The sequence below is a fragment of the Spodoptera frugiperda genome, chromosome 26 (genome assembly GCF_023101765.2).
Source record: "Spodoptera frugiperda isolate SF20-4 chromosome 26, AGI-APGP_CSIRO_Sfru_2.0, whole genome shotgun sequence".
Lineage (NCBI taxonomy): Eukaryota > Metazoa > Arthropoda > Insecta > Lepidoptera > Noctuidae > Spodoptera > Spodoptera frugiperda.
In genome coordinates this window covers 11,386,991-11,414,176 of record NC_064237.1, presented here as the reverse complement: position 1 = coordinate 11,414,176, position 27,186 = coordinate 11,386,991, and the positions used below count along the sequence as shown (strand labels likewise).

The 27,186-nt window shown below is 34.8% G+C and overlaps 7 protein-coding genes across 11 annotated transcripts; 5 read left to right on the top strand and 2 right to left on the bottom strand.

Annotated features, from left to right (window-relative positions):
* The first annotated feature begins 654 nt into the window (after positions 1-654).
* Positions 655-8,142, top strand: LOC118281778 (DNA fragmentation factor subunit beta). Its single transcript, XM_035602497.2, has 4 exons — positions 655-880; positions 1,069-1,204; positions 2,752-2,940; positions 3,669-8,142. Exons 1-4 carry the CDS (start codon positions 776-778, stop codon positions 4,310-4,312), a joined length of 1,074 nt encoding a protein of 357 aa, XP_035458390.2. The 5' UTR covers positions 655-775; the 3' UTR covers positions 4,313-8,142.
* On the bottom strand, positions 8,137-10,500 carry LOC118281780 (ribosome biogenesis regulatory protein homolog). The gene is made up of 5 exons (XM_035602499.2): positions 10,250-10,500; positions 9,809-10,081; positions 9,402-9,621; positions 8,849-9,111; positions 8,137-8,659 (listed from the first exon to the last, which is right to left on the bottom strand). The coding sequence occupies exons 1-5, from the start codon at positions 10,396-10,398 to the stop codon at positions 8,497-8,499; spliced, it is 1,068 nt and encodes a 355-aa protein (XP_035458392.1). The 5' UTR covers positions 10,399-10,500; the 3' UTR covers positions 8,137-8,496.
* A 366-nt stretch (positions 10,501-10,866) lies between these two features.
* Positions 10,867-11,683, top strand: LOC118281776 (INO80 complex subunit C). The gene is made up of 2 exons (XM_035602494.2): positions 10,867-11,167; positions 11,308-11,683. The coding sequence occupies exons 1-2, from the start codon at positions 11,020-11,022 to the stop codon at positions 11,505-11,507; spliced, it is 348 nt and encodes a 115-aa protein (XP_035458387.1). The 5' UTR covers positions 10,867-11,019; the 3' UTR covers positions 11,508-11,683.
* Positions 11,684-12,324: 641 nt separating this feature from the next.
* Positions 12,325-13,850, top strand: LOC118281781 (U3 small nucleolar RNA-interacting protein 2). The gene has a single exon (XM_035602500.2). It carries the CDS (start codon positions 12,463-12,465, stop codon positions 13,807-13,809), a length of 1,347 nt encoding a protein of 448 aa, XP_035458393.2. The 5' UTR covers positions 12,325-12,462; the 3' UTR covers positions 13,810-13,850.
* Positions 13,851-18,053: 4,203 nt separating this feature from the next.
* LOC118281759 (serine/arginine-rich splicing factor 2) lies at positions 18,054-22,093 on the bottom strand. 3 transcript variants are annotated; one of them, XR_004784261.2, is made up of 5 exons: positions 21,774-22,093; positions 21,410-21,550; positions 20,125-20,307; positions 19,696-19,759; positions 18,054-18,778 (listed from the first exon to the last, which is right to left on the bottom strand). XR_004784261.2 is itself a non-coding variant. In XM_035602462.2 (4 exons), exons 1-3 carry the CDS (start codon positions 21,953-21,955, stop codon positions 20,133-20,135), a joined length of 459 nt encoding a protein of 152 aa, XP_035458355.1. In that variant the 5' UTR covers positions 21,956-22,093; the 3' UTR covers positions 18,054-19,759; positions 20,125-20,132. The 3 variants fall into 3 exon arrangements, 2 of the variants coding, with proteins under 2 accessions (XP_035458355.1, XP_035458354.1); XM_035602462.2 differs by having other exon boundaries at positions 18,054-19,759; positions 20,125-20,268; XM_035602461.2 differs by having other exon boundaries at positions 18,054-19,759; positions 21,774-22,092.
* Positions 22,094-22,348: 255 nt separating this feature from the next.
* On the top strand, positions 22,349-24,073 carry LOC118281760 (cilia- and flagella-associated protein 276). Its single transcript, XM_035602463.2, has 3 exons — positions 22,349-22,680; positions 22,771-22,939; positions 23,031-24,073. The coding sequence occupies exons 1-3, from the start codon at positions 22,499-22,501 to the stop codon at positions 23,169-23,171; spliced, it is 492 nt and encodes a 163-aa protein (XP_035458356.2). The 5' UTR covers positions 22,349-22,498; the 3' UTR covers positions 23,172-24,073.
* A 711-nt stretch (positions 24,074-24,784) lies between these two features.
* Positions 24,785-27,160, top strand: LOC118281763 (uncharacterized). Of its 3 annotated transcripts, none has more exons than XM_050705124.1 (5): positions 24,785-25,066; positions 25,145-25,924; positions 25,998-26,081; positions 26,510-26,655; positions 26,789-27,160. In XM_050705124.1, the coding sequence occupies exons 1-5, from the start codon at positions 25,045-25,047 to the stop codon at positions 27,125-27,127; spliced, it is 1,371 nt and encodes a 456-aa protein (XP_050561081.1). In that variant the 5' UTR covers positions 24,785-25,044; the 3' UTR covers positions 27,128-27,160. The 3 variants fall into 3 exon arrangements, 2 of the variants coding, with proteins under 2 accessions (XP_050561081.1, XP_050561082.1); XR_007707266.1 differs by having other exon boundaries at positions 24,788-25,066; positions 26,524-26,655; positions 26,789-26,936; XM_050705125.1 differs by having other exon boundaries at positions 24,788-25,066; positions 26,524-26,932.
* The last annotated feature ends 26 nt before the right edge of the window (positions 27,161-27,186 follow it).

Below are 27,186 nucleotides of genomic sequence, written 5' to 3'. Positions count from 1 at the left end.
TTTACTGTCTGATTAAATATGTTGATGGCAGTCATTAGTTCATTACCCAATACATGGAAATGTAACACTTTGTGTTCTAAGAAATGAAAAATGCTTTTAAGTAAAATATTTGACGATGTCATCATTTTCGTAATCTCATTACTGAAATCTGCACACTGTTCGACAAAATAAAGTCAAACGACTGGCTGGCTTCAAATGGTAATTGAGAGGAACGCAAAGGACGCTTGGGAGGAATTAAGTAGGATGAGGAAGCAGTGGGGTGAGGGGAGACAAACCTCACCCTCCCTAACCCCAACTCCTCTGGGCAAAGAAGGAAGTTCTTGAATCAGAGTTGCTAGTAAAACCATTTGACCGCTTATGTGAGGTACTTGTATTTATTGTACAATATGCAATAATTTAACCTGCTGATAATTTTAAAAATTATAACTATGTATGTTTTACGTAAATTACATTAATTTTGTGTTTTACGACGCTTAAACTATTTTTGCACAATTTAATCAAGGTATTTATATTTTTGTAAGTTTGAATATAGAGAGGGAAATCGATAAAACTCAAAAACGTAAAGTAAGTTGTTAAATAAAAGAGGACGTAATTTAGGGAATAAAAATTGGAAATGTTCCGTTTTTTACTGGCAACCTTCTTATCAAATGTCATTACTGTCATAAGTCATTTTAGAATCAAACTGCGTTTCAATCTACCGCGTCCTGTTGTAAGATTTCTTTGTTTTTATTTTCTAAATAAATGTAACAAAACTGTATAATAATTTATTTTCGTCATGAAGAAAGGATATAAAGTAACTGATGTAAAAAGGGAGAAGAAAATAGGTGTAGCTGCTGAAAATGTGGAAGAGCTGATCGCGAAATCATGTAAAAAGTTAGGGGTAAGTGGAAATTACTTGTTTATGAATAATTAAAGTGATTGTAACGTTGTTTTCTAGGGCATTTGTTGTCTTTGAAGGCTAGTTTAAGTCATGATTAGGTGTGTTTATCGTTAGAATAAATGGGTCAGGGTGAAGCCTTGACCGATATTCCTCTACCTTGACCTAATTCCGCGGCTCGGGATTTTCAGTTCAATGTCAGCTGCGCGGATTGCCGGCTCTTCGTCGCGGAGGACGGGACGCAAGTGGATGACGACGACTATTTGGCTACACTGCCTCCACAGACACTCTTCATATTATTGAAAAACACTGAAAAAATGGTTACTGGTATGCCTTGTTCATATATTTCAGCGAAATTTCGGCTTAGTGGATGTAATCTAGGAAGTAGAGACTGACACAGAGATACATCTCAATGAAAGGCCTATCAAACTTGATTTTTAGCCTATTTTGTTGTTAAGTAATTACTAATTAGTTTCTTGACTGACATTAAGTTTAATCATTATGTGGTCACAAGAAAGGATTAGATTATCAATCTAATCCTTGACCATTGACTATTTTCAAAGTCTTTATCCTAATGAATTTAATCACAGACACAAACACATACTTAATTTGACTAATAAGATTCTAAAATTATATTATTCTTTATACATATTCATTGTGACAAATGATAATATAAAAAAAAACATTCCTTCTCTTCCTTAATCTGCAAATCAGTATTGACTTGTCAATACTGATTTATTTTATTATTTCTTTGAAAATCTCAAAATTATAAATAGATATAATAACAATTAAAAATCTGTAAAGTTAATCCCACCCAAAACATAAATGTGAAAGAAAGGCTGCCAAGTTCGATAATATTGGAATGCTTCGCCTATAAAAGAAGTGAGATCTAAATAAGTACCAAGTTCCATACACAGACCTCAGTTAAAAATGATATAACAAGTTGGCAAGTTTTCACACACTTTGTTATAAACCTACTAAACGCAATGAGTCAAGTATATAATTTTCTATTAAAACTTGCCAAGTTATATCATTTTTAACTGAGGTCTGTGTATGGAACTTGGTACTTATTTAGATCTCACTTCTTTTATAGGCGAAGCATTCCAATATTATCGAACTTGGCAGCCTTTCACATTTATGTTTTGGGTGGGATTTCATTTATTTTTGTAAGGTTTATTTTCTTTTTTTCTTATTTTACTTTACTTTGACTAAATACAAACCTTCGTAACGAATTTTAGGTCGGTACGACCATTGGAAGACATAGATAATTTTTTGTTTTAGTTCCTTAGGGGTATGAATTTACACCTTCATTATTTTTAAAACCGACTCACACTTGGCCATTTTCCGATTTTTTCCTTTACCTTGACCTAAAGACCTACCTCCATGCCAAATTTCAAGTTAATACGACCATTGGAAGTGGTCTAGGTTTTTGATGAGTGAGTGAGTGAGTGAGTGAGTGAGTCAGTCAATCAGTGAGTGTATAGTAAAAATAGCGAATTTCTGACGTCAATATCTCAAGATTTACAATAGGTACATTAATGAAATTTTGTATTTTAGATAAGTAAGTAGATCTCGACAGATACTAGAAATTTCATATGCGTAGATAAAATAGATTTTGAGTTATAGGTGGGTCGAACTTGGCCCGAAATGGTTCGTGTAATATAACCCACGGCCGGTGTGTCGGTTTTTTTGCTCGAACTTGGCGGACACACTGCCGTGTGTCTAGATTATAGAGTCTGAATATTGACCATGTGTATGGCAATAGATTTGTTTCTTATTACATTGGACTTAAAGCTATCAACAAATGTTACTATCAGTTTTAATAATCATAATTAACCTACCAAAAATTGACTTTAACTTTAATCACTTTCCAGACTTTGACTACTACTATGAAATGATCCGGTCACAGAAGAAGGAGTACATTGACACAGGGGCTGCAGCCAAAGAGTTCCTCAGCACCAACCTCAAGGAGAAGTTCAAGGTGTTCCAGAAGTACATTGCAGCTGGTGATGATGCCAAGACCATGCTCAGTGAGAGGGCACAGGATCCCGGCTGGTTTGAAGGTGAGGGACATTGTGACATAAAATAGAGTGGAGGGACATAATACAATAGAGTCATATTTGGGTACTGTACAGTGTACAGTAGTGAGGGTAGTACACCCTGTGTATGTAGTGCCCTATTTAGATGAACAGAGTGTTTTGTACACATATGTCTGACATTGGTATTAGTCTCATATTACATACCTTGCTTGGTGACTGGGCTTCTCCCAGTTGTGCTGTCTCTTTTGTGCCTTTAGGCTTAAGTCATTCTGTCTCCTGCATTATTCAGAGAGGGAAGTGGAAACTAGTATCATTCTTCTCCTCTAAAAATATCTTCTGATTTATTTTATAATGGGATTTAATTTAAGACAGTTTTTCATGTCCCTGGGATGCACCGCAATTCAATGTTCTGGTGATTTCATGGTTGTATCTGCTGTAGAACCTAACTTACAGGAGTTGCAGTGGTTTCGGGCGGGCTGTGGCGGCCTTGTCCCTGTTTAAAAATAATTACAGGTTTAAGTTTAAGCTAAATAAATCATAACTCACAATAGAGATCCAAATGTGAACTGTGCATTTTTATTAATGAGAATTTGATTAATTTGGATACCAAAACATAAGCTTTTTGACTGTGCTTTATATTACTCATGATTGTAACTACTGCATTAAGAAGGCAGTGTAATCTGTCTAATCTCTTGAATTTTCTGAAAACTCAAATTGTAACATAAATTCATTTAATTTTCATGCATTTTCAGGATTAGAACCATCAGAGAAAACAAAAGAACAGTCGATGGCGAAACGCGTGAAGGAACGGATGCGGGGTTACTACTACAAGACCAAGACTGCTTTACAGTCGTCCGACATTTACATACACTCGAAGAATGGACGAGGTAAGAAACTCATTGACCAGTTCCTGACTGATCTGCGCAACATACTTGACTCCCATAAGTACAATGAGACATATTTCAATCGCAAAGCCAATAAAACCGCTCGTATATGCGACGAACGAGGTGTCTTCCAATGTGGCGGCCTCTGGAGTGCAGACAAATGTCTCTATGAAGGCGAACACGTCATCAACCCATACCGGAGCCGCGAAGAACGCATCATATTCCAAACTTGGAATCTCGACCATAAGATTGAGCTCTCAAGATCTATAATCCCGAAAATTTTACAAGCAATTGACGGGTTGTATAGCGGTGATATTAAGTGTATGTTATGTGATAAAGGTTCGAAGGTGGGTGGGATCGAAGCCGATAGGTATTTCCTGCAAATATTCACGCGGGAGAACCTGAAGCTGGTGCACATCGTGTGCCACTATAAGGGGAAGCATGATGCAGAGTCTGGTGTTTACACCCTCTGTAAGAAATGCTATGGAGGCCAAAGCATTGAGTATAATTAAATGCCAAATTTTTAATACTGCGATTTTTGTTAACTCGCAACTTTAGTTTGTTGAGGCTGTATTATTGTTATATGCTTTTCCAAGTTATATTTCCATGTCAACAAACAATCCAGTATACAATGGAATCTCATTGAGTTTATATATAGAGTTTATCCTAATCAGATTTATAGTTTTAAATATGTTTTATTATTTAAATCATTATTTTGAGATATGCTTCTATGATTCATCTAAATGGTTATTAGAAAAAATGTTAAAATATTTTACATTCCCTAAAAAAATATATTAAATCATGAATTGATTATTTAATTATTATAGAGAATATATTTAGCAATGAAACGGCTATGTTCACTAGAGATCATGTAGTCTTTGTACATAATTGTTGTTCCTTTTATAAACAATTTAAAACTTTTTATTGTTAATATTTACCCAGAGTAGGCATTTCTATTCCTTAAATTGATCTCCTTGCCCTTCATTACATATTGTAAGCGTTATACACCTTTAATAAAATAATTATTGAATTTATTTTTAACCAAAAAGTACGTAATTTTGTGTGGTAACTCAGCCATGATAATGTTGATGGTAATAATTGTTAACTTTATTGTGTTTAACATAAAGTGTATATTTGTTTAAATGTTTCTATGAGAGCTTAGAAGTATGAACAATTCTGTGGTATTTAGTTTTACTTGGTATAATAATTTAATTGATTTTAGGTGCTATTTTTTTAAATTTTTACACATACTGTATTTTTTATAAACTATGTTTATTTTTTTGTAACTGTTACACACAGTTTCTTTCTTCATTTAAATATTGTTCTATACAGGATTTTTGACATAGAACCTCATTATAAATACAGGGTTGTTAGATAGCCATAAACAATATTTTGTGAAAATTAATAAAATACAGATGCGTCCCTTTGTGACACGATAATAAGAAAATTAAAACTAAATCTTTGGCTTGAACATAAGTAAAATGGAAACTATATAAAACAATGCATTTTTAAACATTCTTCCTGATTCGTTTATCGCGGCATTTTTCTTCAACGTTGTTCTGACGTCACGTAGTAACGTGTGCTAGGGTTGCTGTCTCTAAAAATGTAAACTTTTCATAAAGACGGCTTGGAAAGGGAATTTTCAAAATGTTATCTAAGAAAGCTGTAATGTTATTTATATAAGGCAAAGCAAAATTCGTTTTTAAAACGGCTAATGTTATCTAGATCAGTTTCCTTTTGTGGGGTCCAGTTTATGACGTAAATGTAACCTGTCAGGCTTAACTGGTCTAGAATGAAGTTGTCTGTTGCAACCAACAGATGGTGCTAAAAGAGAATTGACCGTTGCTTTGTCGGTAGCCAAATTATTTTGAACATTATTTTAATTGACTGATTCGGTACATGGTACCATACTATCGAATTTTTTAGAGCATGTTTGTATTGCTTAAATTATTATTGTTGCGTAAAAATCGTTTGTGATTTTTTGTATTATTTTGGATTCCAATATAATTGTAATCTTAGATAGGATTTATGAAATGGTATGGGGGGTCTTTCCACTGTTTTATACGGAACCATAGGTAAGTTTATCTTTAGACCAAAGCCACACGAAATTGAACTTAATAGTTTACGAAGAAAATGCTATAATCCCAGTATCATATAGATCAATTTTAAATTTTTGTATTGGATCATAAACCAGTGGAAAGGTCTCTCAAGGTTGTGTAAAGAGTAATGTGTCGAATTTTCTTAATAATTTATTGTAATCACTGTCTTCTTTATTATTGAGACAGCTCTTTATCTCTCCTATTCTATCTTAAGCTAAACATATTTTTCCATTGTTCTACTCTATGCTAAAGTCAGCTACACAATTGTCAAATGTTTGATGATTGTGCAGCGGACATGTTTAATGAATAAGTATAATAAATTATATCAGAAATCCTATTTTGTGACAATCGTTTACCAACTTGTTTAGATAGATATTAGTGGATAGAGATGAATAGCAATATTAATGTGTAAGCGGTAGTGCCATATTGATTTGAGATGGATAATGGACATAAGGTTCGAAATTATAACGTATTTTTTTATTTCGTCATATAAGATAACAATACTTAGATGAAACAAATCAAAGTTTAGGTGTGGGAGCAAATACGTCATTTCTACGTATAAAACTTACATAAATTAACATCAACGAAGATATTTCAAATCAGTGTATCTTCGAAAGTATTTGTTTCTGTAAGAAAATAAAAATATGTGTCTAAATCTGTTTTAAAGTAATCTACATGGTCATGTACCCTATTCAATAATAAGATTAATAAGAAAAAATGCCAAATAGACCATTATCCGTCGTCAAATCAATGTAGTGTAGAGTAGACAAATATTATAATTAGAAATAGTGTAAGGTTTACTTCATAGAGTTTATATAAATTAACTGTTCATTGGTTGCGACGCAAGGCTTTTAGAATAACTAAATTCGAGTTCCCTAGTAGCGTTATTATTGCTGCTCGGGAGCCAAAGGCGCTTCAATTTAAAAGCTTTAATATACTTATACTGCCTTCATAGTCTTGTCGTTGCAACCATTCAAATGTTTACTGGAAATGAGATCCAAGATGTATCTGGACAACATGTTATAAGAACTTAAAATTATTAAAATTATTGTTTAATACTCAACTATACAACAGTCTGTGTTTATGGCAATAAGGTGTTTTTCCTACTAGATGGCGCTAGTAAAGCTCAATGTCAACACTAACAATACATTAAATCTTAGCTTTTATTCCGCTTGTGGATGTAATGAACACCACACTCGGCGGTTCCCGCAGGTCGAATATGATTGTTTCGAACTGCGGGAGCCGCCGAGTCGATATCTCCTGAAAACGCTCTGTGGAGGAGCGAAACCTGTCGAGTGTTTTGTTGCGGGTCGTGTGTGTTCGCCTGATTTTATTCTCAATATCATATCATTACCAGCGAAATTAACGTTTAACAATGTCTTTTCCTTATGCTCTACCAACGCCTCTAGTGAGGCCAAAACCTTCATTGCTCTTATTAAACTTTTTAATCTATTTTCAACTTTACATCATTGTAATAAGGTAGAAAATCGATTGAGATTGGCTTATGAAAGAACAATAAAAAATACGTACATAATATGTGAAATACTGTCGTATGAAGTAAGCTGTTACACTAGTAGAAGCTTCCATATATTAGCTTAATATATTAGATCGTTGTTTGCGTAGTGTAGCGTTGTGTAGAGTTCTTGATATACAGTATTGATTGATATACCTTCTCCTTTGCCTAAGTAGTGTATGTAGCGATGTAAGGACGATATCATTATATTTAAATACATAGCACACTGGTACAAAACTTGTAGGTATATACTGCACATGTTGATGTTAGAACCTGCTGTAGGTATATACCTTTATTTTATTACTTGTAAATGCCTTAGGCATCTGTGTTATTAATTGATATTTATGGCACATATTTTCAGTTACAAAATCATGTGACTGTTTACACATTAATATATTTTTTTAAACTGAACTAATAGTCAATAGCAACACTGTATGTAACAATGTAGCTTAGTGTAAACTCACATAGAAACTAAGGAACTGTCCCAGTTGTCCGTTGCCAAAAGAATGCTTTATTTTTTGGATGGATTTTCACCACTACATAAGTAAAAAGCCAAATAGTTTTTGTAAATAGATAATGTTGTGTGTTTGTTTGTCACATGTGCAGTTTTAATCAACGTTTCTAAGTAGATTGTCTATAAATCTGTAAACTACATAGTGTCCGAAAGGAATTGTAAAAAAGTACTAGTCTATGAATTTTGTTGAAAGAAATAAAATCATGTAAAAAGGTTTTCATCTCTTTTATTAAATACAATTCAACACCTCATCATTGTTGTAATAAAAATAATATTACACGAAAAGGCGGGAACACGTATGTACACTGTATCTTGTGTCTGTATACATTTTAAGTTTTGAAGTCCACTATAGCTTAAAAATAAAAAAAAAACTTCACATAACTGGTGCTTTATAGAACCTGTTTGGACAAGAAGTAAGCAATAATAAGCATACATAAATAATAATATGCTTTCCCAGAAAACTACAATATGGAAATTATTCAACAGTTTACACAGGATAACTTTACGCCTAAAGAGTTCTTAATATAAAAGTCTATATAGTCTGTCACAAGTTTTTTAAACATAGAACACTTATCTTCTCTTCCTGCCTCCCGCCTTTTTAGCTGGATTCCTCTGTCCTTTACCAGCCTTAGGTTTCTTGGCTGTGAAGTTTGTAGGATTACCACCCTTGGTCTTTGCTTTGAAGTTGCGCTTTCCTTTAGCTGGTTTCGTGTTTTTCTTTTCCTCTGAACGGCTGTAAGTAAGGAAATTATTATTAAGTTTATTTTATATTACATGGAAATGCTTGAAACTTTGGTTTAAAGTAATTGTGCATTGTCACAACTTAGTTGTGTTCATAGTAGAGTAATAAAACAATCTGGGGATCTTTAAATGTTTAAGTCAACTTGCAAGTCTTATTAGTTTAAAAAAACTATATACTCACTTGACTTGTTCATCGTGGATGTGTTTGGCCACAGCTTTGTCCATGTCAATCTTGGGCCTCTTGTTTAGAATGTTATCAAGCATATTCAGATTATTCTCCCTCTCCTGTGCAGGTGTGGGTATAGGCAGTTTACGTTTCCTCTCCTTTCCAGGGATGAGCTCATGAATGCCTTTGCCTCTAGGCTCTTTTTCTTTAGGCAGTTTATCCTGGAACTTGCCAAGTGATGCTGTGGAGGCCTTTGCTATTGTTGCTGCTGTGTCCAACTGGAAATGAAAAAAATTATGTCTTAATAAAACAAAGGTATAAGTTTTGATACATTGCCTAACAGGGGTAAATTAGATTTCATAACCTCCGCCGGTATATAAGATACAATAGAAAATACATTGTGTCTCGCATGTATCTGTGTTCCATATCTAAATATAATGTTACAAATGTAAGAATTTATGAGTCTGTGTGTATGTTTGTTACTCAATCAAGTCACAACTACTTTTTGTCTTAAGGAAAGGTGGGTGAAGCCACTTGCAGAAGATAGTACTAATATAAATGATCTTACCTGTGTTGCAGAAGCTTTGTCAGAAGTGACAGGAAGGCCGACTCTAGGTATCTTGACTTTCCTAGCCCGGGCAATGTTCTTCAGCCTCTGCAACTCATTCTTGGCAACTTTCTCTGACTTCTCCGAAGCTTTCTTCTCAAACATGTCTGTCATGGGATCCAAGTTCTGTGGCACTTCAATTAACCAATTCTTCTCTTTCTCTGCAGCAGCTTTCTTGAAACTGTAACAAATGTTAGTTTTGAACTAAATATTATGTTGAATAGTTAGTTATTTCATTTCTTGTTGTGAGACTACTTTTTATAGTTATACATTAAAATTCATAATGTAAGAAAAGGGGTGAATAAGTTAAAACATATATTTTACGTTTCTGATAGGTGGATAAATTAAAAGTGTTGTTTGAAACTTACCCATACAAAGGCACCCATTTCTGCAGCTGTTCATCCCATTGTAATTTATCCTTCTTCTTCTTTGTGATACCTTTAGACTTGGCAAACTCTTGCCATTTCGTGAGGGGCTTCGGTTTCGGACAGGGCTTAGCCCTAGGAAGCACAGTCTTAGGTTCTGGCAACTTGACGACTATCGCCTCGTCGACCCGCTCTGTAGGAAGCTCCCATATCTTGTTTAATAGTAACTGTGTGTTGTCACGCGTCAGTGATTGCAAGTAATCATCTTTATTGGACCTGAAAAATAACGTGGTTGCCATAAAATGTGATCATGACTTTTTTTACTACGCAGTTTAACAATTATATCGTAATCTAGCCTGTATATCTTAAGATTTAGAAAAGTTTTCGTGATTATGACGAATCTTGTAATAAAACCATTAGATATAAATAATAAAAAGAACTTACTGTAATAATTTTGTATCCAAATCATTTGTGTCCGAAGCTAGTAATGTGCCAATATCAAGCTCTACTTCCAAATGTTTTTCTACAGTAATTGATTTGTACTTCTCAGATTTCTTCTGTTCTTTTTCTAATATCTCATTAACAATATCCATTTTAATTATATAAAAATAACACACTTCAACACATGAGTAACCTCAAACTTATTTTGACGTTTGTATTTCATTCACTGGTGCAATCCACGTGCGAATGTAATCTTGAGAATCTTGTCTTTGTAGACAAAAATATTCGAGCTCTATGCGACGAGGGATGATGTGTTAAACATTTTTCGACCATAAAACATCTTCTGTGTAAAATATTAACCAACTTTATTATTTTAGGTTTATTTTTTTTTTATATTATTGCTTGATTTATTCACTAATCGAACAATTTATGATAGTTCTCTGACCGATAAATATTGAAATGGTAATCTAAAGACGTTGAAACAAAGAATATGATGAGTATTCCAGTCTTTATTTCAAGAAAGGATGAGATAAAAATAAAATTTACTTTATAAAATTACTATGTATCCAAATCCAAACTAAATCATTCTTTCGTGCCTTTTTTGACGTTTGACAGTTCGATATCTGTCTAAGTCAAAGTCCTTCCTCCGGATTGCAGCTTCGTTTGATTATTTTTATCCGTAAAAATATCGCATTTCGTACTTTTTCTGTGTGAAATAACGTAATTTACGCATTTACATAAAATTTTTGAAGAGAGGAGTACCACGAACCATCATGACTGGCGATTCAGAAAAAACTTATCGTTTCAAAACTGAAAATAAATTCCTCGTCAAAAGCGGTTGTAAAAAACGTATGTGGCGATCGCTGAAACAAATCTTAACAGCTGAGAGGACGCTCCCATGGCACAACGATGCTGTTTTATGTAAGAATTACTTTTATTACTTATTTACTATTTACTAAAAATAGTCCTAATTACTACAAAGCTCAAGTTTTAAGAATGTACATATTAGGTATATAGGTATAAAAACGCATTCATTCAAAATTAACTTGTTATCGTTTCAGATTACTCCATCAACGCTCCACCCACATTTAAACCAACCAAGAAATATTCAGATATATCCGGGCTTCCTGCTCCATACATGGATCGTCACTCCAAGCTGTTTTACAGTAATGCGGAAGAATTTGCAACAGTCAGGAGTTTACCAATGGATATTACAGCGGGATACCTACAACTGAGAGGAGCTAACACTATTGTAGGATGAACATTCTGAAACATTGTTCAGAGTATACATTTTATAACCATCAGGTTCTAAACAAGTGCAGGTGCTATGTCCTAAAAAGTGATATGGGTTGTAAAGTACAACATCTGTCTAGATCACATTGTTAACTTTGTAGTCTTTTCTTGACCAGGATCTAACAATAAAGAATTTATTTTATATGGTTGTTGTTTAAATATGATATCAGATTATTGTTCTCTGATGTAATGGAGTAAATAAAGAATACATATATATATATATATTCTTCAAAAAATATTGGTCTTCTTCCTTGGGTATTTTGCTTGTATTTATGATTACTAGTGATAAGTACATTATTTTGTGTGTCACTCATATTAAGAAATATCTGTAAATATTTACAGACAATTTACCTGTAATTTTTTTTAATGTAAATATTATAATGTGTATAAAACTATAAATGACGAAAATTCCTCTGCCTAGAGCTATTACCGATAGTACCTCGATATATCCTATTACTGGCGGGCTGATGCTTATATATTTTTATTATAATTAAAAATATAGTACAAAACACGTATGGTAAATAATCAAATGGGAGTCAAACAGAGAGAGTACGTATTTCATTATAGCTAAATTTTATTACATTACTGCATAATTTTATTTAAATTATAACTAGTTTTACTAATAAATAAAATAAAATGCAATTTCTAAGAGTTTATTTCTGAACTATACAATATTTTGTCTATGCCGTAGCGAATCCTTAGATGGATCATTCGGTCTGTCATTCACTCTCTGGAATAATATAAAGTAATCTGTGGTCATTTACTTATTACTTTACTTGTCAGTGACAGATGTGACAACACCGCCGATTGTTAGTGACAGTGTCAAAAATAAATCCAACGTGCGTGTATCGCATGCCTTTTTTGAAACTGTTTTATAAAGTTTTCCATAATTTTGTGATAAAGTTGTTACGTTAAGTTAAAAAATGTCTTCGTCATTCTTTCTAAAAGGCAAGTCCAGGAAAGTTCAAAAAAGGAAAGGAGAGAAAATCAAGAAAAAGAATCCTAAAAAGCCAAACGCACCTAACCTAGAAAATGGGCAGGAATCTTCGGACAGTGAATTGGATATTCGAAAGTTTTCTGATGCAGAGGAGTCTGAAAGTGATCATGAAACTGCTGAGCAGAAGAAGTTACGTCTAGCTAAGAAATACTTGGAGGAAATTGAAAAAGAGGAGGCGAAGAGAGCAGAGCTCAAAGAAGTAGATGATGCGGTTGAGAACCGCCTTAAAAAAGATTATTTGGAACAGAAAGGTAAACTAAAGATAGAGATAGCTGACAGATTTATAGAACCAGGTGAGAGCGACCTAAGGCTTATTCGTGCTAAAGAACATCGTCTAACATTAACTTGTGTGTGTATCAGCAGTGACAATAACTACGCCTTCACTGGCAGCAAGTGTGGGTCTATTATCAAATGGGGCATCAATGAGAAACGGAAAATGGGCAGTCTAACTTACAAAACTCATTCCAAGTTTATTAAAGGTGTGGTAAAATCCCTGACAATATCAACAGATAGCAAATATTTGGTCTCTTCTGATGAGTCTCCGTACATACAAGTGTGGGACCCGAGCACACTAAAGCATATCTACACATTCAAGGGCCATAAAGACGAAGTAACAGGACTAGTGTTTAGGAAAAATACACATGATTTGTATTCAGCCAGTAAAGATAGATCAGTTAAAATTTGGTCATTAGACGAGATGGCTTATGTGGAAACTTTGTTTGGACACCAGTCACCGATCACATCAATTGATGCACTGACTAGAGAAAGAGCAATAACAGCTGGAGGAAGAGACACTTCAGTGCGGATATGGAAGATTGCAGAGGAATCACAGTTGATATACAACGGTCCAGTGGGAAGTCTGGACGAAGTAAAGCTATTAGATGAAGAGCATTTTGTATCAGGTAGTGATAATGGCTCCTTGTGTATATGGAGTGTGCTTAAAAAGAAACCTCTCTGTACAGTACCGGAAGCTCATGGATCAGAAAATGAAGTACCAAGGTGGATCACAAGTTTGGCAACTTTACTGAACTCTGATGTGTTTGCGTCAGGGTCCTATGATCTTAATATTAGGCTATGGAGAGTATCTGACCAATACAGGAAGGTGACACCTATGTTTAGTGTACAAGTCAATGGTTTTGTAAATTCTATGCAGTTTACAAGTGACGGTCAACAGTTGTATGTTGCTGTAGGCCAAGAACATAAGGCTGGCCGATGGTTCAAATTAGGAAGTGCCAAAAATGGACTATTAGTTGTTAATTTTACTATTAAGTAAAAATATATTATATTGAAATAAATCATTTTTATTTTAATGTTTCCTCTGTGTATTACTTATTTTATGCAAATTTATCTTTTAGTAACTAAAAGCTGATGTACCTATTTCATAATTATACTAGTACTAGCTGTGCCCGCGACTTCGTCCGCGTGGAAGAGTTATTTTAGGCATTATATTTATTTTTGCAAACAACTTTCTCAGCTTCATAAATTATACCTGTTACCCACGGTTAATTGGCCACCGTAAGCGCGGGTCTGCGGACGGCGAGTAAGAGTAGCTCGTCGCCCGATCAAAACCAGACCCGTGCGTACCGTGCGTCGCGTTCTGTGGTCATTGATCAAAAAATTATTTACTTCGTTAGTAAGACTATAATTTTTTTGAGTATAGTTACACCAGGCTCCGTTCGCAAACAATGCCTCTCCTCCTGGCAGCGTCGTGTTTCACACATCATGCGGCGCGGGTGAATTTTATATCGGAGTTATTTTAAAATTGTAATATCTTCTAAGATGTTTATTGAAGTTTAGTGATGTCAAAGACAATTTTGTTCACAATTATAAATACTATAAATATAAATACTCAATAATATAATATAATAATGAACAACACATTTATTTCGATAAAGATTAATATTTTTTCGTTAATACAACTCTTAACAAATAATGCATTAATTTCGACCCAGTTTGATTACCATAAAAACGATTCTAGTAAGTTAATCCTAAAAGATAGATATATACTGTCGCGGACTTTTTTTTAGATCATTTTAAGAGGAATAATTCTTTCATACATATAATTTTCGTATCTTGAACCATTTTCGCAGCGCACGCAACGGAAGCTCTCAAGAATTAATAATTTCCCCCGTTTTGTCCACATTTTCCTTTATTTCTTCGCTCCTAATAGTTATAGCGTGATGTTTTAGCCTATAACCTTCCTCGATAAATGGACTATCCGACACAAAAAGAATTATTCAAATCGGACCAGTAGTTCCGGAGATTAGCGCGTTCAAACAAACAAACAAACAATCAAACAAACTCTTCAGCTTTATAATATTAGTATAGTATAGATAGTATAGATTTTAGTTTAGTTTTATACACATATGAAGCCATCTTTATGGCTAAATATGGTAACGGCGCATTCAATAAACTACGGATCGTTAAATTTGCTTACGAGCCGTAGAATTTTGACACATTTTGTATGGAGCTTATGTCAAAATTCTACGGCTCGTAAGCAAATTTAACGATCCGTAGTTTATTGGAATGCGCCGTAAATATTCTGAATGTGGCTAGATAGTAAGCTTCACTTTCATTTCATCACTACCAATGAATCAATATAAAAATAGATCTTAGCAATTCAGCTGTTGATAGAGAGTAACAATCGCAGATAAACATTTAAAAAATTTCTTCCTTTTGAAAAAGTGACTAAGCACGTATTTCTCTCTTGTGTATAAAGTACTTAATAACATACAAATTGATATTATAACTAGACCCAAAGCAGCAAAAATCGAACCCGCGACAAGTTAGGACCACTGTAACAAGTACCTAGTAACGTAGTAACAACCTCCTGCGAACCCCCCGATTGTGGAATGAGCTCCCTGCCGAGGATTTCCCAGTAGGCTACAATATGGGGTACTTCAAGAAGAGAGTAAATAGGTTTCTAAAGTGTTGGCAAAGCGCATGTAATGGCCCCAAGTACGTAGGTACTATCAGGTGGGCCGTGTGCTCTCTTGCCACCGTCGTGGTATAAAAAAAAACCATATAGCCAGTTCCCTTTGTTGTACAATGGCACTTTTTTAATATTTTTTTTTAACTAAGTAGGTATAGGCTGTATAGGTAAGGTATTATTTCCCCCTTTAATTCGAAATATTTAATCTGACTTTGTTCTTCTTCTCATGCACGAGGGTCTGTCTAGGTTCGTAATCTACCAATGGCAGTGTGAGTTTTTCAGTTATATGTACAGTAGAAGCTCTTTATTCGCGGGGTATGCGTTCCGTAAATATGCCGCGAATACAAAAACCGTGAATATGGAATGGTAATTTGTATGGGGTTATAGGGGATACGTTCCTAGATGACGAAATCAAGAAGCAAATAGTAGATAAAAAAAATGTTTAATTGAACTTTCTGATCATACAGATTGCCTGATGATAATATTATTATCATCAGGTTTAGGTCACACTAGGTTTAGCCAGAAGTCACAATCTAGACGTAGTTGTAATAAGGTCTATTTTATTTTTTTACCCGACTGCGTTATCCTTCTACTGACGCGTTGACAAAGGATAACTAGTGTTGCCCAAATGCAAGAACAAGACGAGACTTAGCCAGTCTTGGTCTTGGTCTTGCGCCAATACACCTGGTCTTGGTCTTGCGCTCCCAGTCTTGGTCTTGGTCTTGCAGCAAGTCTTGCAAGTCTTGCAATTACCTATTAGTCTATTACTATTTATTAAAGTTTACTTTAAATCTTAGAAAAACGTATTAGAATTGGAACATTGTGAGCTTGAATTAACATAGCCATAGTAAAGATCAAGCAGATTAATAAATAACTGAAGATTTGATTAAAAATTGAAATTCGAAAAATCAACTGACCTATATGTCGATTTCCATGGAAGTAACTGTTTCTTAATGAACATTTATGATTTATAAGCTTACATTTATAAAAACCATATAAGTAATCAATATTATAATATATACTTACTAGAATGAATTAATATGACATCTACTACAAATCCTTACCATTTTATCCTAATCATAATACTACTTGCGTGATCAGTATAATGTATTCATTTTCATTCTAAGCACTCTGAAACTTATTTATTCTTTGGAACACCTGTAGGTACTCTTAAAATTCGAAATTATTTTGCATGAGTATACCTACGCTCTATGGCGGCAATCAAATAGTGTCAAATGTTATGATTTCGGCGTGGCGGCAACGATTGTTTTAGATTTCAAAAGTAGCCGCCGCGCCGGCGTGTGTGTCATAACCATGTACTTCCGAAAAGCGGCAAATTTCTTTGAGAAGTAAGTACAAAACCTTTGATGCCGCATTATCAAAGTGCCGATGGTTAAAACAAAACTATGCATGCACTCAGTTTGATTTTAATAGATATTTTTTATTCACTATGTTTATAGTATTAGTCGTAATGCGCATAGGTCCAGTTTTTCATATTCATACATAACACAGTATTTTGCGTCTCATAGAATTCCTAAGCGTACCTACCTATACACCGAACTGTTACACCTAACTACTCAGTGAAATAGCGCGAAGTCCTAGCTGCAAGACGCAAGAGTCTTGCAGGCTATGTCTTGTTCTTGCTCAAGTCTTGCACGGTCAGTCTTGGTCTTGGTCTTGCTAAAAATACGCGGTCTTGTTCTTGCAAAAACGCAAGAACAAGACCAAGACTGAATTTGGGCAACACTAAGGATAACGAATGTATTTTTGTAGGTTACGCACCGATATTTCGATTCGATCCGCGAATAAAGAAATCTTAGATCGCGAATATAGGAATTGGATCGCAATTTTTTAATCCGCGAATAGTGAAACCGCGAATTAAGGAAGCGCGAATAAGGAGCTTCTACTGTACTTAAGATTATTTAGACACCACTGACAAACGGTAAAGAAAAATTGAGATTTTTAACTTACACATTTTGTAATTCCCAACCAGCATTGAGTACATAGGTAAGCGTGGTGATTAACGCTCAAGCATTTGGTCACCGGTGGCCACTTCAAATCTGCCGCTAGGTAGGAGCTGTGGACTAGGTACCTAGCGGGTTTACCGGGGCTCCGGCTCGAAAAGCAAGAGTAGGAACGGGGTGGCTTTTAGTCAGTAAGAGTCTGATACTCCCTCTCGCTTGCCCAAGGCGGAAGAAGTCATTGGATGATTTTCACCCCTCAAAAAAAAAAAGTGTACATTTGATATGAACCTGAATTTAGGATATTTTATACACATGAAGACTTGTTATTAGCAGACTGGATCCTCAGTTCACACACATGAGAATTTTGCCTGTTAACCTTGTGGTGCTACTGATAGTAGTGTAGTTATCACCACGAAGTACAAAAATGCGTTGATCATGCATGTAGTTTCGGCCGTATATATTAAACGTTTTTTTGGTTTTTAAAAGAAACAGCCTTTCATATCTGGATTTTCTTTATTTGTCAGGTAAAGGAGCTTCCTTGGTACTCTTGTGTCAGACAGAACAATATGTATTTACAGGTCGGGATTGTATAAAATTAAAAGGTGATAAATAAAAACCAAATTTAATCCTAATTAATTTATTTCCGACAAAACCTACTTAAATCCAGTGCTAGACGTCTTCATCTTAGATGATGTTGCCTCAATCTTCAAGTTATCAAGTGGTACAGTCAAGCATTCCTTCAATATAGCAACGAGTGATCCTAGTGCTAAATAAAAAAAAATATATAAGCCGTATCATGTACTTAGATCGCTCGTTAACCGGAGAGGCAGGGAGGGCGTTCCATTTTACCGATAAACCTAGCCGCATGCGAATCTGCAAATCAGCACAGGATACTGCCACAGCAAACAGGCCAGCGTGCAGCACCGGCCTGCCAAACAAACGAGTATATTAGTTGCAGTCTGCTGGTCTGCCGGCCGCCACCTACGTCACGCGTTTATTTCCTGGTTTTGTGACGCAATGACGTCGAAGTCCCCTAGTAAAATGTTTTGTGCTAAGTTTGTATCAGTCGATAAGTATTTGGAGACAGCGTTAAGGATATATGAAATGAATTTACGTTTAGATAAGGGCGCGATGTACCTCCCTATGTGCCGAGTGTAAAAAATACTCCCAATCTACGTGTTAAGAAAAGTCGTATGTTTACCTACTTTATGCGAGTCTCGGTTTGTCAATAAATATAAAAGTTTACTCATAACTTATGTACGGCAACAACAGCAATTCAGCAGTTGTCAGCAAACAGCAAACCCACCCTCCCCGCATACAGCCTCGCTCCCCGCGTACTCCACGCCCTGAGCATACCAACATTTCGATTAATATTATAGAATCAGTTATACAGTTACAATATTTGCAAAAATGCTGTACTTAAGAGTAAAAGTCGTAAGTAATAGGCCGCATGCTCTACAGTTGATTATAAACACGTATCTAAAAAGCCATTGCAACCTTTCAGTCACTAATGGAAGTCTCTGTATAGAAAATGGATTCCAAACATTTTGAAAAACTTGAAAACATTCAGATACAGACTGAAAATAGTGAGCAAAAGGTTCAGGTTGATAAGCAAAGGCCTACTACTTATGATAATAGTGGTTATTGACAATGTTAAAGATAGTACATATAGGTATACAGTATAGATACTAAAGACTCCAGGCATCACATTCTTACAAGTTATTTACCAAGAATCATGAATGATGATGTCCCACATTAATGCCCAATTTAGCCCAATAATCACTTGTGGTGGGTACAATGATCTTCCAGATATTTTGTTTTATTAACCTGAAATAATATCTTAGACCACATTGGCCATAAACCTAGTACTGATTAATAAAAATACAATACTAATGTATTACAATATGAAGACTCAAATACAAGTGACTGAATAATTTTACAATGACACATCTCTTAACATAATATTCGGTAAAAAAAAAAGATACAACAAAAGTATTTTGACATAAATAAGAAATAAACTAAATTCAGTTTATTGTATTTAGTAATTCATATTCAAAGATATGCTTTAGAATTTAATGGAAATCTATACAAACAAAAAGTAAAGATGTGAAAATGTCCAAAGATACAATTCTTACATTATGCAGTTAGCCTATGTTAAAGTAAGGGAACTTAAAATATAATTTGTTACGTTGCATGTTTTGCCACTATGTTGATCATAGTTAGGTCTGTGGATGGCTTATGAGTAACTGATGAGTTTTAGTACCTTGGCTGAAGTCTGCTCAGAGACATGTGGCACAGCACTTCAGCTCACAGCTGGTACTCTCAACCTGTAACAACAAGCAGTTTTCTATTAGACACATTATTTTACATCAACAAATACCATGTAATCAAAAGTACAATACAAATTCATAAAATGTACTTTAGTTGTCAAGTGGGTTTATGTTATGCATGTACATATGATTATAAACAGTACATAAAAAAATTAAATTGTGATTGACACAGTGCAGGTGTGACACACCTGATAGTTACACAAGATTAGTTGCATAGTAATCAAGATAAAATAAAATATCATTAAGCTGATAAGTATTATGGAAACCTTGATATCATATTTTTATAATTGGTTACACATGTTAGCCAATTAAGTGACAATTTTAAAGTTTAGATGTATAATTTTATGAAGTTTTATACTTACTCAGCATTTCAATGCCTAGAGCGTGATCGTGAGCGGGAACGGCTGCGGGAGCGTCCACGAGAGCTCTTAGAGTCAGAACGGCTGCGAGAGCGAGATCGGCTGCGGCTGTAAGAGCGTGACCGCCTTCGGGAGCGGGAACGAGACCTGGATCGACGACGTGAACGAGACCGTGAACGCGAATTGCTAAAAGAATAACCATCACACAAAGATATGAATACATTCTCTAATCAAGCCAGTGACGCAAGCGCCCCTCCTGGTGTGATAAATGCACCCGCAGACATTGGAGTTACACAATTGCAACATGTACCACCTTAGTCAATGCGAGCTAAACAATCAAAATTAGTGAGGAAAATCAGTGCTTATACTAGCTGACCAATGTACAAGTAAAAGAAATAAAAATTAAGAAATAAAAAAGAATTATGAATTTACAAACAAGTTCCTAGCAAATTAAACTTCCTTTATGCTAGACATAAGCAATTCATAAAATGCAATAATGGAATAAATCATGCTTAGACTATAATTTAAGTTAAATAAATGGAAAACATATTTTCTTGACTTTTCATATAGCTATTTCATTATTTCACACAATTTTGTATACTTAATCCTTGAGAAACCTTATGTCAACCACACATATCAAGTTTAAAATCTGTCTCATATTTTAAATTGGCGTAGCTTATGGCTTAAAGTTAATTTAAAGTGCAATTATGGGAGAAGGGCTATAGTATAAGCCCTATTTAGTTAATTAGGAACTTGAGTAATTATTATATTTTAAGCTCAAATCATTAAAAACAAATTATGCTTATCTTCCAAAAATATTATGGGTTTAGAAAATACACATGGTGTTAAACATGGTATTTTATGAATATGCATTGGAATTTGTTACAGGATTGTTTTAAGAAAATATAAGTTATGGGAATTTAGGAAAATGCAATCTTAATATTGTATGATGCTATTGTTGTTTTTGTTATTATTGGCATCAGTAGTAGTTTTATTAGCAATAGATGAAATATTAATATTGGTACAAGACCTAGAATAATATTACCCACAATTTAAGTGTGTTGATCAATATAGATATCAATATAGTGTATAACATACTCAAACATATTAGAATGTTACTTGGTTTGAGAATATGTATAATGTGAGGATAATGTAGTACTTCTAATTGACACAGGAAAAATACCACAAGACCAAGAGATACAACCAGATATGAAACAAATATAGCAATAAGGAAGTTCTATGGTCAGCTAGCAAAGAGGAAGACAAAGTGTTAACTATAATACGCTACCTGCGACGACGGTCGTAGCGGCTCCGGTATGGAGAAGAGGGACGTCCGTATCGAGCCATCTGAACACGGAGCTCCCTGCCATCAAGCATTCGTCCGTCAAGAGAGTCCAAAGCTTCTTCAGCATCACGACGATCGTAGAATCTACAAAATGACGAATAATATTGGAATACTATAACACCTATACACAATAACATTTCTAAGGTCTTAGATTAGTTTAAATTCATGTTTGGTACGCAAGTTTTTCTTACATACCATACCGACGCGAATAGTACTAGGCATGGTATTTTACCGGTAACAGCCTATGACGTCACTAACGAGAATACGTACAAATATATACATAAAACATACAAGGAAAGTAAATTACCTGACGAAAGCAAATCCTCTGCTTTCTCTGGTGTACCGATCTCTGGGTATGTAGATATCACCAACTTCACCACATCTTTCGAACACACGCCGCAAATCTTCAGGCGTTGTGCGGTACGTAAGATTGTCCACTTTCAACGACACCATGCCGTCGATACGCGGCGGCGGCCTTCCGTAACTCATCTTGATTTATATTTATAACAACTTCACCACCGTACACAAATATAATGTATTTTCACAATCCACCTCAAGAAGCAACTACAATGGCGTCACGAAACTAAATGAACGACCTCAGCGTGCAAGCGCAAAATTAAATATGGCTACCGGAAAATGTAACTTGACGATTAAACGAGTGCAAGCGGATGTGGTCAATGTTGCCATTATAATATTTTTTAAACAGGCAACAATTTTTTTTGTCTTTTCGTGTAAACTTAAATATTTTGTGCTATCGTTATTTGTAAATAATGAATTACTAAGTAAAATAAAAGTTCACAAATATTTGAATTGAATTATGTATTATGTAAAAACTCTGTCCTTTAACTAAACTTTACGTATATTTGATAAGGCTTTTTACATGTTCTTTGATTGTATCACCGCGGTTGCTATGGTGTAGATTTTAGTATTACGTCAAAAATCTATTGTAGTAAAATATAATTAAAATTATTAATACGTCTTTGTTTGGGTTTCTACAAAACTCCGCAGTTTATCAATATCTAAATAAGTATAATGGCTGGTATAAAACAAGTTAGAAATAAAACTCTTCTTCCTGATTTAAGGAAAGAGGGTGAACTTACCAAAGATATTTTGCTCTCAACCCAAAATAAACATGTTGGATCAGCAGGCTCCAGACTTTTTTCGCATCATACACTTGCTAGTGTTAGGCGATTAAGTTTTTTTCATCCTTTCTTGTACGTTTAATAAAACTTACTTTAAATGCCTAATTATAATTAATTTCAGTGTAACATAATATTTGTCTAATTTACCTATATTTATTTTAGTTTACCAAAGGATAGTTTGGATTTCGTATTGGCTACGACCTATAATCACTCTACGGAGAGGTTTGCAGATAAAGAAGATTTGTACTTACAACCTGAAACTATTGGTTGTGATACCTGGCGGCGACTGCGGAACACGTTCGATAAACTTCCACCAGTCATTATACCCTTGGTAAGGCTTAATTTTGAAGTTGTTTCATTTCAAAATAAAGGAATTACGTTCTAATTCAATATTTGTAAATACATTTCTAATCTAATTTCAGGGACATCCAATGAAACGAGGTGGAGTAAAAGAGCGTCGATCTCCATTTAGTGTCAAGCTCATGAATTCAGGAGTACATTCATCCCAAACTAACCCTGGTTACAGCCGGCAACCGGCCGGTGGTGCCATATTCTTTTATTAAATATTCATCGTTTTCCTACTATTCAAAATTGCTTTCATGTATTCTTCGTATTAAAAATGTAAAAGCGACAAAAACTTGTGGAGTACAAGTAAAGGTACTCAGGTATCGGGTTTCGATGGTTACAATAATTGCCCTGAAAATTCTCAATAAAGAGATTACTTTTGGTATTTTGCACTTTTAACAAGCACTATAATCGGTCAGATGAATAAAGGTAACACTTCTTTCTTATAATTCATCGCGCGGTGCTTAAGTTCAATATCTTAAACAGTTTAGGTACCTTTATTCCTACACGAGTCGTTTTCCCCATGAGGGTAATTATGGAGTACCTACTTATGGAGCGTCATTATGGGTCTATAATTGGGATCCCCACAATGATTAAATGTAATTCGTGTAGGTGTAATTAAACAAGAATTCAGACCCATTGTTTCTATCTGCGAATTCATTAATGTTATTAAAATTTATTTGTAAGTGTTGCTATTTCAAAATCAATAAAGTCGTCGGGTTTAATTATAATTATCTGTGGTCTTGATCTTTGCGCGGCAATTTGAGAAATGGCGCTACATAAAAAGTTTTCCTGTTTTAGAGTGTTGTTGTTAGTGAGCAAAGTAATATTGTTAGTGAGTTATTGATTAATCCATGTACGTAATTAAAATAAGTATCGTGTCTTTATTGGACTGCTCGTAAATATTAAATAGGTATTTATCGTTCCTTTTATACCCATTATGATTAGATTTTACTGTGTTTTATTTAGATGTAAATAAGGGCCGTTAGTTTGCATGAGCACGCGTTTTCATTTAGTTTGTTTAGGTCTACTACAGTGTGGATATGTGTTTGTCTTCGTTTTTGTTGTTTCTAAAAACTCGTGTGGTCTAGTACTAAATACATATTGCTGTTCTTTACTATCTTGTTGTTTTTATCATTTACTTTGTTATAACTTGTTATGAATACCTGCTTACCTGGTAAGTACCTACTTTGTTTTTTCATTACGACGTAGGTATGTACCTGATGTACAAAGTAAACTTAAAAGTTTGTTAGACCTTCAATATGACAGAACCCAGTTAATATTTATGGTTACAAAACATTGTATCATAAACTTCAAACCGAATTAAGGCAATAACCATACAATATTGGAAACATACACAATGCTCGAACTTTCTCCCACTTCGCTAAAAAATCTTACCATGGTTCATGCTGAGCCGGCGAGTACTATACATAGATTAGGTACCTACACATAATTATGATAAGTAATGTTATCTGCTTAAGTTTTCGCCGCTAATAAATCCTGCGTAAAACAGGGCGAGCCTCCAGCCTAAATTTTTAGCATTACCGCATTACCTACAGCTTATTGCATCTACCATGTCCTGTCTATGTACCATTCTAACGTAGACACAATGCCTAAGAAATTAATGCTTATGCAATGGTCTGCCTTTGTGATATAATGTGAAAAAGTACTAAATAAATAAATTGAAATACATGCTAACGTGCTACCTAATCACAGTTCCGACCGACCATCGACTTTATGTAGAAACTCTTTGATAAAAAACAAAAAGTGATTACCATCATGATTCATGATAGAACACAATTTTACCTACTTATAGGGTTTCCTTCTTTGAGTGCAAAGAAAGCACGAAAGAGCTCGGTGTGCCTTTCGTAGCTGGCAGTCGATTATATTTGGAATTGTTCATAATGCATGTCAAATAAAATTATACAAGATTTGGTAACTTCTGGCCTGGCAGAAAAAGCATTGAATAACCAATTTACGATACACCCTAGTACAACGAAAATTTAGTAACAAATTAACTTGAACTATGTAAATCCTAATATATTCAGCGCGTCAATCACAAGTCATTCCAATATTTACCTTTATTGTGATATGGAGTTTTTGGATTCTCTTGGTAAGTGTCATGGTTTTTCAGATTTCTGTCATAGCGTCCACAAAGTTATCATTGCTAAATTAAATTAACTGCTTTTAGATCTAGACACTATCGATAAAAAGTCACACCGAGTCCGGTCTTGGTACCTGTACGAGCAATACAAGTCGCTTGAAAGAAGCCAGTTAGATGCTGCACAGAAACTGAAAGATCGCTCGTATCAGGACAGAATTTTGCGACAGGAATTGTCAGAACGGCGAGCTAGGCGGAAGCTTTATGACCAATTTGGACTATGTCAGAGCGAGTCCCGAATAAAAAAAGATAAAAGCGAGAGCACAAGGTCATCAGTCAGCGCCAGTAACGACGATTTCTTTGATAGTTTCTGTGCACTAAACGAGGACGAGCAAGTGACCCAAGTTACTGGAACAGTGTTATCCGAAGATTCGTTCAGTCGAGACTGCTTGTCTGCAAGTGTATGCTGTATGGACAAATACAAAGGTACTGAAGAACAACATAAAGATGATAATTGCAGTGATGCGGGAAGTGTCAACAGCGTAGTGGAGAATCAGAAACAGTTTTCTGACGAGGTGTTATCACCCAAAGAAATGCAATTCCTGTCAAACTCTATAGCTCAAGATATAAATATGCAATTTGATTCAGTTAAAGAAGACCTACGATGTCTTGAAAAGTTTACAAAACTTGAAGATGTAGATAAAATATCTGATGAAGACGAAAGTGTGACTACAGTCAGTGTCGGCGTCGTAAGTGAACCGACGAGCATACCGGTTATCATGAAAAGTAATCAAGAAGACAATAACAATTTAATCGCGATATGGTCTCGGCTAGTATCGTTTGCATATCAATTTGTACAACTGAACCATGGTGATTGTCTGAAATCATTAACTTAAATCAGTGTAGCGTATATTTGATTTATTAAATGGTATTAAATTTTTAGGTAACACTTACTGCGATTATAGCTCTCAATTTTTGACGGCGGTACTGGCGTGTGATGTGTTGCGTAGAGGCGTCAACAGCATGTGTGAGTAATTGTTCCAGTGACGTCTTTTATATGACTGAAAGAATCTGAAAGATATTTTCCAGTGGCTCCAATTATTATATAGGAATCTCTTTTCTGTATTATTTCCATTGGATGCATGTGGCTATGGGAGGACTATGGGATGAGGTCCAGTAGTTCAACTTCCCGCTGAGTATGATTATTCTCTATCCATACCTACTTTGAAGTTGAAATTATTCGATAAAAGGCCGACACATTCAACAATAACACTTAGAATAGACAAAGAAAAGATTGTTAGACCAGGTGTGAAATTATATAATGAAATAATAAGAATTTTGTGTTATGGTCGTCTGATGGGAAAGAAATACCAATTACGACAGGAAAAAAAGTGGGATCTACCTATTATAGCAGTCTACATTACGAGATTTGATAGTTTTATAATTAATTTGTAGGTAATATTTTGCAGCCTTACGTCTCACCAATAAAGTTTGCTAATTATAATGGATCGGATGTGTCCAACGAGAGTTATGAAGATTTAAATTTGAAACGGAAAAAATCAGTACAATCAAGAAAATGCAGTAAAACATGTGACCACAAGGTAGTCTAACAAGTCTTAATAAACCAAAAACAACAACAAGAATGCTCTTCAGATTGTAAATTTTCAAAATGAAATTATTTCGAACAAGAATGCTCATATAATTGTAAATTCTCAAAATGAAATTATTTCGCAGCCACTGACAAGGAAAAAAGCTAAAACATGGGCTAAGACACGGTATTCAGACTACGGTTGGCAGCCCCTGTGTAAACGTTCGTTGCATAGAGATAAGGAGGTCAGAGCAAGACGGCGCTCTAGCGAACCGTGGCACAGCGCTCCCAAGTTACAAACTTCCAAAGTATTGGCATCTTCTTCAACCTGCAGTCTATGGCCAGATAACATGACAGAAAACTATTGTAAAAAACAAAGAACAACAAAACGACGTTGTAACCGTAATAAGGCCATACATCCAATGCTGGAAATAGCTCGGTACATAGATAGAATATTAATGGATATTGATGACTCTAATCCGTGAAATTATTGTCACACATTAAACAATTATATTACATTTTTGTTTTATTAACTGATAGATCC

What these genes read in the sequence shown, in the direction of transcription:
- LOC118281780 (XM_035602499.2), bottom strand. Translation starts at nt 10,398, where the DNA reads ATGGATATTGTTAATGAGATATTAGAAAAAGAACAGAAGAAATCTGAG. An exon ending in ACAAAGCTTCTGCAACACAG is followed by an intron (nt 9,112 to 9,401) that starts GTAAGATCATTT and finishes TTTCATTTCCAG; the next exon opens with TTGGACACAGCAGCAACAAT. An exon ending in ATCCACGATGAACAAGTCAA is followed by an intron (nt 8,660 to 8,848) that starts GTGAGTATATAG and finishes CCTTACTTACAG; the next exon opens with CCGTTCAGAGGAAAAGAAAA.
- LOC118281776 (XM_035602494.2), top strand. Translation starts at nt 11,020, where the DNA reads ATGACTGGCGATTCAGAAAAAACTTATCGTTTCAAAACTGAAAATAAA. An exon ending in GCACAACGATGCTGTTTTAT is followed by an intron (nt 11,168 to 11,307) that starts GTAAGAATTACT and finishes TTATCGTTTCAG; the next exon opens with ATTACTCCATCAACGCTCCA.
- LOC118281778 (XM_035602497.2), top strand. Translation starts at nt 776, where the DNA reads ATGAAGAAAGGATATAAAGTAACTGATGTAAAAAGGGAGAAGAAAATA. An exon ending in AATCATGTAAAAAGTTAGGG is followed by an intron (nt 881 to 1,068) that starts GTAAGTGGAAAT and finishes CGGGATTTTCAG; the next exon opens with TTCAATGTCAGCTGCGCGGA. An exon ending in GGATCCCGGCTGGTTTGAAG is followed by an intron (nt 2,941 to 3,668) that starts GTGAGGGACATT and finishes ATGCATTTTCAG; the next exon opens with GATTAGAACCATCAGAGAAA.
- LOC118281760 (XM_035602463.2), top strand. Translation starts at nt 22,499, where the DNA reads ATGGCTGGTATAAAACAAGTTAGAAATAAAACTCTTCTTCCTGATTTA. An exon ending in AGTTTTTTTCATCCTTTCTT is followed by an intron (nt 22,681 to 22,770) that starts GTACGTTTAATA and finishes TATTTATTTTAG; the next exon opens with TTTACCAAAGGATAGTTTGG. An exon ending in CACCAGTCATTATACCCTTG is followed by an intron (nt 22,940 to 23,030) that starts GTAAGGCTTAAT and finishes ATCTAATTTCAG; the next exon opens with GGACATCCAATGAAACGAGG.
- LOC118281781 (XM_035602500.2), top strand. Translation starts at nt 12,463, where the DNA reads ATGTCTTCGTCATTCTTTCTAAAAGGCAAGTCCAGGAAAGTTCAAAAA.
- LOC118281759 (XM_035602461.2), bottom strand. Translation starts at nt 21,955, where the DNA reads ATGAGTTACGGAAGGCCGCCGCCGCGTATCGACGGCATGGTGTCGTTG. An exon ending in AGAGGATTTGCTTTCGTCAG is followed by an intron (nt 21,551 to 21,773) that starts GTAATTTACTTT and finishes GTCATTTTGTAG; the next exon opens with ATTCTACGATCGTCGTGATG. An exon ending in CGCTACGACCGTCGTCGCAG is followed by an intron (nt 20,308 to 21,409) that starts GTAGCGTATTAT and finishes TTATTCTTTTAG; the next exon opens with CAATTCGCGTTCACGGTCTC.
- LOC118281763 (XM_050705124.1), top strand. Translation starts at nt 25,045, where the DNA reads ATGGAGTTTTTGGATTCTCTTG. An exon ending in GGAGTTTTTGGATTCTCTTG is followed by an intron (nt 25,067 to 25,144) that starts GTAAGTGTCATG and finishes AACTGCTTTTAG; the next exon opens with ATCTAGACACTATCGATAAA. An exon ending in GTAAAACATGTGACCACAAG is followed by an intron (nt 26,656 to 26,788) that starts GTAGTCTAACAA and finishes ATTATTTCGCAG; the next exon opens with CCACTGACAAGGAAAAAAGC.